This window comes from Gallinula chloropus (assembly GCF_964237585.1).
Source record: "Gallinula chloropus genome assembly, chromosome: 25".
NCBI classification, from domain to species: domain Eukaryota; kingdom Metazoa; phylum Chordata; class Aves; order Gruiformes; family Rallidae; genus Gallinula; species Gallinula chloropus.
The window spans coordinates 4,202,965-4,214,609 of NC_140110.1; the positions used below are offsets into that span (position 1 = coordinate 4,202,965).

General features: G+C 51.3%; 1 protein-coding gene across 1 annotated transcript; it reads right to left on the reverse strand.

Annotated features, from left to right (window-relative positions):
* Positions 1 to 611: 611 nt before the first annotated feature.
* LOC311200868 (olfactory receptor 14A16-like) lies at positions 612 to 1,526 on the reverse strand (the record flags this gene model as incomplete). The annotated part of the gene is made up of 1 exon (XM_084275172.1): positions 612 to 1,526. One exon carries the CDS (start codon positions 1,524 to 1,526, stop codon positions 612 to 614), a length of 915 nt encoding a protein of 304 aa, XP_084131298.1.
* Positions 1,527 to 11,645: the final 10,119 nt, after the last annotated feature.

Below are 11,645 nucleotides of genomic sequence, written 5' to 3' on the forward strand. Positions count from 1 at the left end.
TTAAACATGACACAGTTTAATACCCATGAAATCTCTCTCCTCAGCTGCTGCTACGGCCAAGCAGCGTGTGAAGGGGGTCAGCTTTCAGAGGAGATTCTCTCCCAGAACAGTTTCACAGAATCACAGAATCAGAATCACAGAATAATCAAGGCTGGAAAAGACCTAAAAGATCATCCAGTCCAACCATTCACCTATTACTACTAGCTCCCACTAAACCATGTCCCTCAATACAACATCCAGTCTTTCCTTGAACACCCCCAGGGTCGGTGACTCCACCACCTCCCTGGGCAGTGTGAGAAGTAGTGCTTCCTAATGTCCAGCCTGAATCTCCCCTGGCACAGCTTGATACCATTCCCTCTAGTTCTGTCACTGTCATCTGTTTCAATCAGATACATAGCAAGGTCATTTATCAACACACTGAACCTCTGACAGAACAGTTCATTAGACTTCTGAGAGATGGGATATTTCAAACTCTCTGAAGCTCAAAGCAGAAATGGGTGAGATGAGTGGAGGTGAATAATCAAAGAGCAAGTACAAGTGGAATCCTGTGAGCAAAGTGAAGGCAAGTGGTATGCAGAAGAAGATGAGTAGTTGGTTGCTACTTAGAAACATCAATTCATCAGTTTCAACATGGAATCCTTGAGCTCCTGGTTCCTCATGCTATAGATGAGGGGGTTCACTGCTGGTGGAACCACCGAGTACAGAAATGCCAATACCAGGTCCAGAAATATGGAGGAGATGGACGGGGGCTTCAGGTTGGCAAACATGGCAGTGCTGACAAACAGGGAGACTACAGCCAGGTGAGGGAGGCAGGTGGAAAAGGCTTTGTGCCGTCCCTGCTGCGAGGGGATCCTCAGCACAGCCCTGAAGATCTGCACATAGGACACCACAATGAACACAAAACACCCAAAAGCTAAACAGAGACTGACCGTAATGAGTCCAGTTTCCCTGAGGTAGGCATCTGAGCAGGAGAGCTTGAGTATCTGGGGGATTTCACAGAAGAACTGGTCAACAGCATTGCCATGGCAGAGGGGCACTGAAAATGTATTGGCTGTGTGCAGCACAGCATGGAGAAACCCAGTGCCCCAGGCAGCTGCTGCCATGTGGACACAAGCTCTGCTGCCCAGGAGGGTCCCGTAGTGCAGGGGGTGGCAGATGGCAACGTAGCGGTCATAGGCCATGACAGTGAGAAGAAAGTACTCTGTGGAGAGCAAAAATAAAAATAAAAATAGTTGAGCCTCACATCCTGTGTAGGAAATGGCCCTGGTGTCCCACAAGGAATTGGACATGCATTTGGGAACAGTGGTGGAGATGCAGCCAAGGTCAGCAAGAGAGAGGTTGAGGAGGAAGAAGTACATGGGGGTGTGGAGGTGGTGGTCACAGGCTATGGTGATGATGATGAGGCCATTGCCCAGGAGAGCAGCCAGGTAGATGCCCAGGAAGAGGCAGAAGTGCAGGAGCTGCAACTCCCTTGTGTCTGCAAAGGGCAGGAGGAGGAACTGGCTGGTGGAGCTGCTGTTGGACATCTCCTGCTGACAAGTGAGGAGACCTGTCTGAGGAGAAAAAAGCAGTGAGAATTTAGGGAACTCTTCTTTGAGGAAAACCTCTTCTAATTCACATTGCCTCTCTGGAAGAATTTTGTCAGGTCCCTTTTGGGAGGTCTGCTTTGTGCTGCCTTGAGCGTGCCACTGCTGGGAGGAGGAGGCTCAGCTGTGGCTCTCAAGAGCTCAATCCTGCCTGGCAGCAGTCAGTAAATTGAAGGATGGTGTGATCTCAGACTAAATCCCCTGTGGCTTGGAATGAGCTTTTCAGCACTGTCACTCCAGTTTCACCCAAAGCTTTGGAGCTTTGGTTTTCTCCTCACTGCAACTGAGGAGTGTTTCTTCTGTTAGATCTCGCTGACATTGCTGCTGCAGTGCCAGTGAAACCTTCCGCTGAGTGCAGCGTGGGGAGAGTTGCTCTGTCCATCAGCCCTGCTCTCAGCTGCCCTGTGTTGGGTGCTCTGTGATCACACCCTGGTTTTCCCCGTAGAATGAACTGGACCCCACAGAGAGCTGAGGAATCCAGTCTCCCAGGGCAGAGCTCCAAAGCCCTCCTAAGGTCTCATCCTACCCAAAGAGTATCTCAGCTCCCTTCTCCCAGCCAGGGACACACAGGGCTCATTGCAGCCGCCCACAGACACAGGTGATGAGCGGCATTGCCAGGGTCTCAGTGCTGAGATGCCTCCTGCATGGGGCTCCTCTCTGGGGCACAAGAGTCCCTAGGAGAGTGGTGCAATTTTTGCAGGCAGCCTGCAGCCCAGAGCAGCCCTCAGGAAGTCCTCAGTCCTAGAGTTGGTGGTCCTGAAGTGAGGGTCAGCTCAGTCCCAGGTCCACCAATGGACGTGCCAAGATCCCCAGGTAATAGTGGGAGAAAGGCAGCAAGGACAGGAGGGGAAACAGCGAGAAAGGCTCCAGCCAAGTCTGGAAGGACAAGGACAGACAGACAGACAGGCACTGGGGGCTGGGCTGCCAAGGAGAAGACTCATCCTGAAAGCCTGGTACTCTGGGTGCAGAGTCTGTGCTGGGTGGCAGAAAATAGTGTGTCGGCGAGGGAAAGTTTCTGCACTGTGGGGTATGTCAGAGAGGTACCAAATCCTCACTGCCTGAGTATTGCTGGGAGCAGCTCCTTCTCCTTCCTTGCCAATGTCTCTGTTGCCTGAAGCTGTCCCTGGAGCTGCTTCTCTTTGCCCATGTCACCTCCTGCTCTGTGCTCACAGACTTCATCAAACCTGCTGTGTGCTCAGCTCTGCAGACCCCTCCTGGCATCAGGGCACTACCCCAGAGAACCTCTGTGTGTGCAGGGCTCAACAGAGTGTCTGAAAAGTTCCTATGACCAAATGTGTTTGCACTGCTGCCTTCTAAGTTATCAAGAAAAGCTCAATTCCCACACCCCACCCAGTCCAGAAGAGCAGAAAATTCAAAGCAAAGTCTCTTTACCTCTCATCCACAGACATACCAGGGAGAGGCTGTGGAGATTTCTCCTCCAGTGAGCTCTCAGTATCCATCAGCTCTCTCAGCCTCACAGGTCTCCCCTCGGTGCCTACAGGCAGTGTCCCCAGCCCTGTGTGCTTGGCAGAGGAGCTGCTCCTGGGCAGAGCTGTCTCTTGTCAGGGCTGCAGAGTTACCTTGAGGTCCCTCAATCCCAGGAGCCCTGCTGAGCAGGAGAAGACCTGTTATTATTGGCTCCCTCCTGGTGTCTCAGCCCTCATGGGGATCACTCTGTGATCTCATCTCTCAATTTTCATTCTTCGGCTGGGGAGAAATCCCTGTGTCCAGCAGAGTCCTTTCTCCTGATCAAACCAGAGCTGGGCAGGACAATCACCTTTCCTTGTCTCTACATGAGACTGGACACCCAGGCAGGGACAGGACAGGGACTCGTTCCCCCTGTGAAAGAAAGGGATTTGAGTGAGGATTTGGGCATTTCTCTGTGTTTCACAAGAACAAAATCAGGAAAAACAAATCTAGAAAGCTCTGCTCTGCAGTTGGGGGAAGTGGGAACCACCATCCAGAAAATAGCTTATAGATCAGAAAAGACAGACCTTCTGCTGCAAGGACAAACTAACACCTGGGGAGCTCCCATCACAGCCCCATACAGCCAGTGGCACCCTCAGCCAGCAGGAAATGCACCTCCCAAAAAGCACCTTTCCAATGTCTAATAGAACAGGGAGAGGCAGTCCTTGGGTCTCCAATGAGAACATTTCACTCAGGGAAGAGTGCCCCAAGTTCTCACTGCCTTGTTCTCCTTGCAGAGGGCTCCATGCAAAGAGGCAGAGAATGTCCAACAGCAGCTTCATTCCCTACTTCCTCCTCCTCCTGCCCTTTGCAGACACACGGGAGCTGCAGTGGGTTTCTCAGTGCTGTGCTGCACACAGCCAGTACATGTTCCCTCCCCCTCTGCAAGGGCAATGCTGGTGACCAGTTCTTCTCTGCAATCCCCCAGATCCTCAGCCTCACCTGCTCAGATGCCTACCCCAGGGAGATTGGTCTTCTTGCATCTAGTACCGGTTAAGTTTTGGGTTGTTTTGTGGGCTACCTCTGGAGCTTTAAGTCTAGGAACATTTTTGGCCCTCACACCTTGTTCTTGGGATCTGTAGCTGGACATATAGCATTTTTGAAGATGGATGCTGGTAGAGCCTGATAAAGAGGTCAGGCACTGTTAGAACCATTCCCTAGGCAAAGAAAGCCCTGAGCCCCAAGGGTACTGGGGCTGCTAGTGGGCTACTGGGGAGGTTTCAGGCCAGGAACATCGTCACCACTCAAAGCTTTTGTTTCAGCTGTACCTGGACATTGAGCAGTTTCTACGGTGGATGCTGGTACAACCTGAAAATGACATCAGGAGCTTTTAGGATCATTCCCTTGGGTAGGAATAACAGAATCAGAGAATCCCAGAACTTTGTGAGCTTGAAGGGACCTAGAAAGATCATCTAGACAAACCCCTGTGGCCAGAGCAGGACCACATTGGGTGAATCACACAGGAACGTATCCCGGCAGTCTTTGAATGTCTCTAGAGATGGAGACTCCACAACCTCTCTGGACAGTCTGTCCCAGGGCTCTGTCACCATCACAGTGAAAAAGTTTCTCCTTACATTCACATGGAACTTCTTCTGCTCCAGGTTGCATCCATTGTCCCTTGTCCTATCGCTGGCCATCACTGAGAAGGGCCTGGCTCCATCCCCCCAACTCTCACCATTTACATGTTTAGAAACATTAGTAAGGTCACCCTTCAGTCTCCTCTTCTCCAAGCTCAAGTGGCCCATCTCCCTCAGCCTTTCCTCATAAGGAACAATCTTGGTGTCCCTGCCCTGGACTCTTTTAAGGATTTTTATGTCCTTCTTAACCTACTAACCACACCCCTTCTAACACACCCCAGGATGCCATTGACCTTCTTAGCCAGGAGGGACATTGCTGTCTCATGGTCATCCTGATGTCCCCCAGGACACCAGGTCCCTCTCCCCTATGCTGCTCTCCCAACAGGCCAGTCCCCAACCTACTCTGGTACATGGGGTTGTTCTTCCACATATGCCAGACCCTACACTTGCCCTTGTTCAATCTCATTAAACTTCTCCCCGCCCAGCTCTCCAGCCTTCAGGGCAGCACAACCCTCTGGTGTTTCAGCCAACCCTCCCAGTTTTGTGTCCTCAGCAAACTTGCTGACTGGACACTCCATTCCCTCATCCCACTCATCAATAAATATAGTGAATATCAGAGGTCCCAGGAGTGACCCCTGAGGGACTCCGCTAGATACAGGCCTGCAGCCAGACTCTATCCCATTGACCCAAACTCGCTGGCTTCTTCCCTTCACCCAGCTCTCAATCCACCTCACTGCTCGATTTTCCAGACCCCATTTCCTCAGCCTAGCCACGAGGATGCTGTGGGAGACTGGTCAAATGCTTTACCTGAGGCCAAGGTAGACCACATCTACTGCCCTACTATCATCTATCCACCTAGTTATATCCTCATAAAAGGCTAGTAGATTAGTCAAGCATGACTTTCTCTTGGTAAAACCATGTTGACTGCGCCTAACAACCCTCTTATCTTTATGTGCCTAGAGACAGCACCAAGGATACATCTTTCCATCACCTTTCCAGGGATGGAAGTGAGTCTGTATTTACCCGGGTTCTTCTTCTTGCCCTTTTTAAAGACTGGAGTGAGATTTGCTTTCCTCCAGTCTTCAGGATGTCCTGGTCCTCAAGGTTATTGGGGCAACTCGTAGGCTTCCTGCAGAGGTTTCAGGCCAGGATCAGCCCTTTGGCTTTCGTACCTTCTTTTTGAACTATAGTTGTTCGTTTACCGTTTTGAAGGTGGAGGCTGGTAGAGCCCTAAACTAGCATCAGGCAATTTTAGGACTGTTCCCTTGGTAAGGAAAGCCTGCTGCTAATGGGCTACCTAGGCAGTTTAAAGGCCAGGAGCCTCTGTAAGCCCTTGCACCTTTTGTTTTGGAGCTATTGCTGTAGGTTGAGCATGTTCCAACGAGGACGCTGTTAAAAGCAAAAATAACCTCAGGCAATGTTAGGACCGTTCTCGTGGCTCAGTGTGCCCGGAGATTCAAGGTTACTGGTGCTGTTAGTAGTCTACAAGGGGAAGTTTCAGGCCAGGAACATCTTTCAGCCCTCACACCTTTTGCTTGGGACGTATTACTGGACATTAAGCAGTTTTGAAGCTGGAGGCTGGTAGAGCCAGGAAATGCTTTCAGGAACAATTAGGAAATTTCCCTTTGCATTGAAAACCCCGATCTGCAAGGTTACTGGGGCTACTAGTTAGCTACCTTGGCAGATTTCAGGCCTGGAATGTGTTTTACCCCTTCAAAAATATTTTGGGGAGCTATTGCTGGACGCTTCACATGTCCTAGTGGACGCTGGTAGAGCCTGAAAATGATGCCAGGCAATATTAGGACCCTTCCTGAGGCTAGGGTTGCCTTGAGCCCAAGGGTACTGGATCCACTTGTGGGCTACCCAGGGGGGTTTCAGGCCAGGAACAGCTCTTAGCTCTTGCACCTTTTGTTTGGAAGCTATTGGTGGATGTTTAGCATTTTTGAAGGTGGACACTGGTGGAGCTGCCAAATGGTGTCAGGCATTGTTTAGGACCATTTCATGGCAAGGAAAGCTCTGATCCCCAAGGTTACTGAAGCTGCTTGTAGTCTTCCGTGGGAGCTATCAGGCGAGGAAAATCTTTCCACCCTTGCACCTTTTGTCTGGAAGCTATCGATGGATATTATGAAGTTTCAACTTTGGAGGCTGAGAGAGCCTGAAAGTGATGTCATCATGTTAGGACCATTCCCTTGGACAGGAAAGCCCTGAGTTCCGACAGTCCTGGAGCTGCACATGGGACATTACAAACCCATGCAGAGCTACAGGCTGGGAGAGCTGTCAGGCAAAGAAGGACCTGGGGGTGTTGGGTGACTGCAGGCTGAATATGAGCCTGCAGTGTGCCCGGGCAGCCAGGAAGGCCAATGACATCCTGGCTTGTATCAGAAAATAGCGTGACCAGTAGGTCTGGGGAGGGGATTGTGCCCCTGTACTGGGCATTGGTGAGGCTGCACCTCGAGTGCTGTGTCCAGTTCTGGGCTCCTCACTATCATAAGGACATTGAGGTCCTTGAGTGAGTCCAGAGAAGGGCAACTAGGCTGAGGAAGGGGTTGGAGGGCAAATCCTATGAGGAGCAGCTGAGAGACATGGGGATGGAGAAAAGGAGGCTGAGGGGAGACCTAATCACTGCCTATAATTACCTGACAGGAGGGTGTAGAGAGGTGGGCAATGGTCTCTTCAGCCAGGTGACAGAACAAGGGGAAATGGCACAAAGCTGTGCCAGGGCGGGTTCCAATTACATGTTAAGAAAAAATTTTTACAGAAAGTTTTCAGGGCCTGGAACAGGCTGCCCAGGGAGGGGTTGAGTCACCTTCTCTGGGTGTGATTAAAAAAAAGGGTAGATCAGTTACTTAGGGACAGGAATGGATGGACACTATGATCTTAAAGGTCTTTTCCAACCTTGTGGTTCTGTGATTCTATATAGAAAACTGGTGATGCACCATGCAGGTTCTCACAGAACTGCACAGCTCAGACTGCACAGCTCAGAGCTGTCCTGAGGGTGGAGAGTGCCAAAAACTGTGTGTCCTGGATCTCTATAATCCTCCCCCAACAACCCTCTGTTGAGCATGACACAATTGAATGGAATACCGCTTTGATGAGTTTGGGCCACCTGTCCTGGCTGTGTCTCCTCCCAGCTCCTTATGTGCCCCCCACCTTCTCGTTAGCAGAGCAGTATGAACAACTGAAAAGTCTCTGACTGCTTGGCAACAACTAAACCATCTGGGTGTTACCAGCACTGCTCCCATCCTAACTCCAAAACACGGCATTCCACCAGATACTAGAAGGAAATTAACTCTACCCTACTTAATGGACACTTAATGGACGCGGGGAAGGCTGTGGATGTGTCCACCTGGACTTCAGGAAAGCCTTTGACACGGTGTCTCACAGCATTCTGACTGAGAAACTGGCTGCCACTGGCCTGGACAGGTGGACCCTCAGCTGGGTTAAAAACTGGCTGGATGGCCGGGCCCAAAGGATGGTGGTGAATGGAGCCAAATCCAGCTGAGGCCGGTCATGAGTGGCATCCTGGGTCCAGTTCTGTTAAACATTTTTATCATAGAATCATAGAATCAAGGAATGGCATGGGCTGGAAGGGACCCCAAGGATCATAGAGCTCCAACCCCCTGCCACAGGCAGGGACACCAACCTCAGGCCTGGATCTACACAAGGTTGCCCAGGGCCCCATCCCACCTGGCCTTGAACAGTTCCAGGGACAGGGCATCTACAATTTCTCTGGGCAGCCTGTTCCAGCACCTCACCACTCTTTCTGTAAAAAACTCCCCCCTAATATCTAATCTAAACCTTCCTTCCTTTAGTTTTAATCCATTCCCCCTTGTCCTGCCGTTGTCTACCCTTTTAAAAAGTTGAATCCCCTCCTGTTTCTCTGTTCCCTTCAGGGACTGGAAGGCTGCAATGAGGTCCCCCCACAGCCTTCTCTTCTCAAGGCTGAACCAGCCCAGCTCCCTCAGCCTCTCTTTGTAGGGCAGGTGCTCCAGCCCTCTAATCATCCTTGTGGCTCCTCTGAACCCTCTCCAAGAGTTCCACATCCTTCTTGTATTGGGGGCCCCAGATCTGGACACAGTACTCCAGATGGGGCCTCACGAGGCAGAGTAGAGAGGGACAATCACCTCCCTGTCCCTGCTGGCCACTCCTCTCCTGATGGAGCCCAGGATACCATTGGCCCTATGAGCTGCAAGAGCACACTGCTGGCTCATGTCAAGCTTCTCATCCACCACAATCCCCAAGTCCTTCTCAGCAGGGCTACTCTCAAGAAGCTCTTCTCCCAGTCTGTATCTGTGTCTGGGATTCTTCCATCCCAAGTGCAACACCTGACACTTGGCAGTGTTGAACCTCATTAGGTTCCCCCGGGCCCATCATTCCAGCCTGTCAAGATCCCTCTGGATGGCTCCTTTCCTTCTAGGGTGTCGACCACACCACTCAGCTTGGTGTCATCCGCAAACTTGCTGAGGGTGCACTCAATTCCATCATCCATGTCATTGATAAAGATGTTCAAGAGCACCAATCCCAAGACAGACCCCTGGGGGACACCGCTTGTCACCGGCCTCCACCTGGACACAGACCCATTGACCACCACCCTTTGGCTACGGTCTGTTAACCAGTTTCTTATCCAGTGGATGCTCCACCCATCAAATCCACTTCTCTCCAATTTAGAGATAAGGATGTGGTGGGGGACTGTGTCAAAGGCCTTGCACAAGTCCAAGTAGATGACATCAGTCGCCTTCCCTTTATCCCCCGATGCTGTCACTCCATCAGAGAAAGTCACCAGATTGGTGAGGCACGACCTTCCCTTGGTGAAGCCGTGCTGGCTGTCCTGGATCACACACGCTTCCCTCATGTGCTCCAACATGTCATCCAGGAGGATCTGTTCCATGATCTTCCCAGGCACAGAGGTGAGGCTCACCGGCTTGTAATTCCCTGGGTCTTCCTTGTTCCCTTTTTTATAAATGGGAGTGACATGACCTTTTTTCCAGTCCCCAGGGACCTCTCCTGACAGCCACGACTTTTCAAATATGATGGAGAGCGGCTCGGCAACCCCATCAGCAGCTCCTTCAGGACCCTGGGATGCCTGTCATCCGGCCCCAGAGACTTGTAGACATTCAGTCTCATGAGGCGGTCTCGGACTTGCTCTGCTCTTACAGTGGGGGGGGGGATTTACTCCCCCATTTCCCACCTAGAGTTCTAGGGATGCAAGGTTCTGGGATTTGAGACTGATGAGAATCCTGGCTGCCAGAGAAGACCGAGGCAAAGAACTCATTCAGTACCTCAGCCTTCTCCTCATCAGTCGCAGCCAATTCTCCTTTCTCATTTCCCAAGGGGGGTACGTTCTCTTTGGCCTGTCTCTTCTGGCCAATGTACCTGTAAAATCCCTTCTTGTTGTTTTTAACATCCCTTTCCAAGTTCAGTTCCATCTGCGCCTTGGCTTTCCTGATCCCATCTCTGCAAGTCTGAACAGCATCCCTGTATTCTCTCCAGGCTACACACCCTTGTTTCCAGAGCTTGTATTTGCCTTTCTTTTCCCTCAGTTTGACCAGCGGGTCCTTGCTTAGCCATGCTGGCCTCCTGCCCCTCTTGCCCACTGTCTTATTCAGAGGGACAGGGAGCCCTTGAGCTCTCAGAAAGGCATCCTTAAAGAGCAGCCAGCTGTCCTCAACATTCCTGTCTCTAAGGACAACCTCCCAGGAGATCTTGGCCAACAAGTCCTTAAACAGCCTAAAGTTTGTGCTCCTAAATTTCAGGGTCCTGATGCCATGAGAAAAATAAATGGGAAAAGAACAAAACCCTAAACAACATACTAAATACACATTGGTCATAACGTGAAGTACATGGCTACCCATATGCAGAACAAGATGAGCAGTTTATTGCTGCATAGAAACTGTCAGCAGCTTCCAAACATCATGCTGTGGCTCCTTATTCCTCATGCTGTAGATGAGGGGGTTCACTGCTGGTGGAAACACTGAGTAAAGAAATGACACTACTACATCTACAAATATGAAGGAGATGGAGGGGGGCTTCAGGTTGGCAAACATGGCAGTGCTGAGAAACAGGGAGACCACGGCCAGGTGAGGGAGGCAGGTGGAAAAGGCTTTGTGCTGTCCCTGCTGCGAGGAGATCCTCATCACAGCCCTGAAGATCTGCACATAGGACACCACAATGAACACAAAGCACCCAAAACCCATTGGCATTGCCATGGCAGAGGGGCAGTGAAAATGTATTGGCCATTTGCAGCAAAGAATTGAGAAAAATGTCAGTGCTGAGGTGTCTTCTGCCTGGAGCTCCTCTCTGGGGCACAAGAGTCCCTGGAAGAGCGGTGCCATTGTGGGAGGCAGCCTGCAGCCCAGCAGGAGCCCCCGGGAAGTCCTCAGTCCTACAGATGGGGGTACTGAAGTGATGGTGAGCTCAGTGCCAGCACCACCAACTGATGTGGTCAGGGCCCCAGGTAAGGGTGGGACAAAGACAGCAGGGAGAGGAGGGGAACCAGGAGGAAATGCTCCAGCCATGGCTGGAAGGAGAGGGACCGACAGACAGGCACTCAGGGGTTTCTCCTTACAGGGGCTTGGGCTGCAAAGGAGAAGACTCAGCCTGAAACCCTGGAGCTCTGGGTACAGATTTTTGTTGGGTGGCAGAAACCAGGGGCTTGCTGTGGGAAAGTGTCTGCACTGTGGGGGATGCCTTGAGCTGTGCCTGCAGCAGCTTCTCTTTGCGCACAGACCTCATCCAAACTGCTCTGTGCTCAGCTTTGCTCTGCAGACCCCTCCTGGCATCAGAGCACTGCCCCGGGGAACCTCTTTGTGTGCAGGGCTCAGGCACAGCTCCAACATCTGAATGATGGAAAGCCCACATACTTTCCCATGTCCCAGCTTTATGAGATCCCTCCAGGAACCACATCTTGACTACTGTGTCCAGTTCAGGGACCCTCATAGAAGAAGGACGTTTAGATGCTGGATTGTGCCCAGAGAAGGACAAAGAATCTGGAGAAGGGTTTGGAGCACAAGTCCTC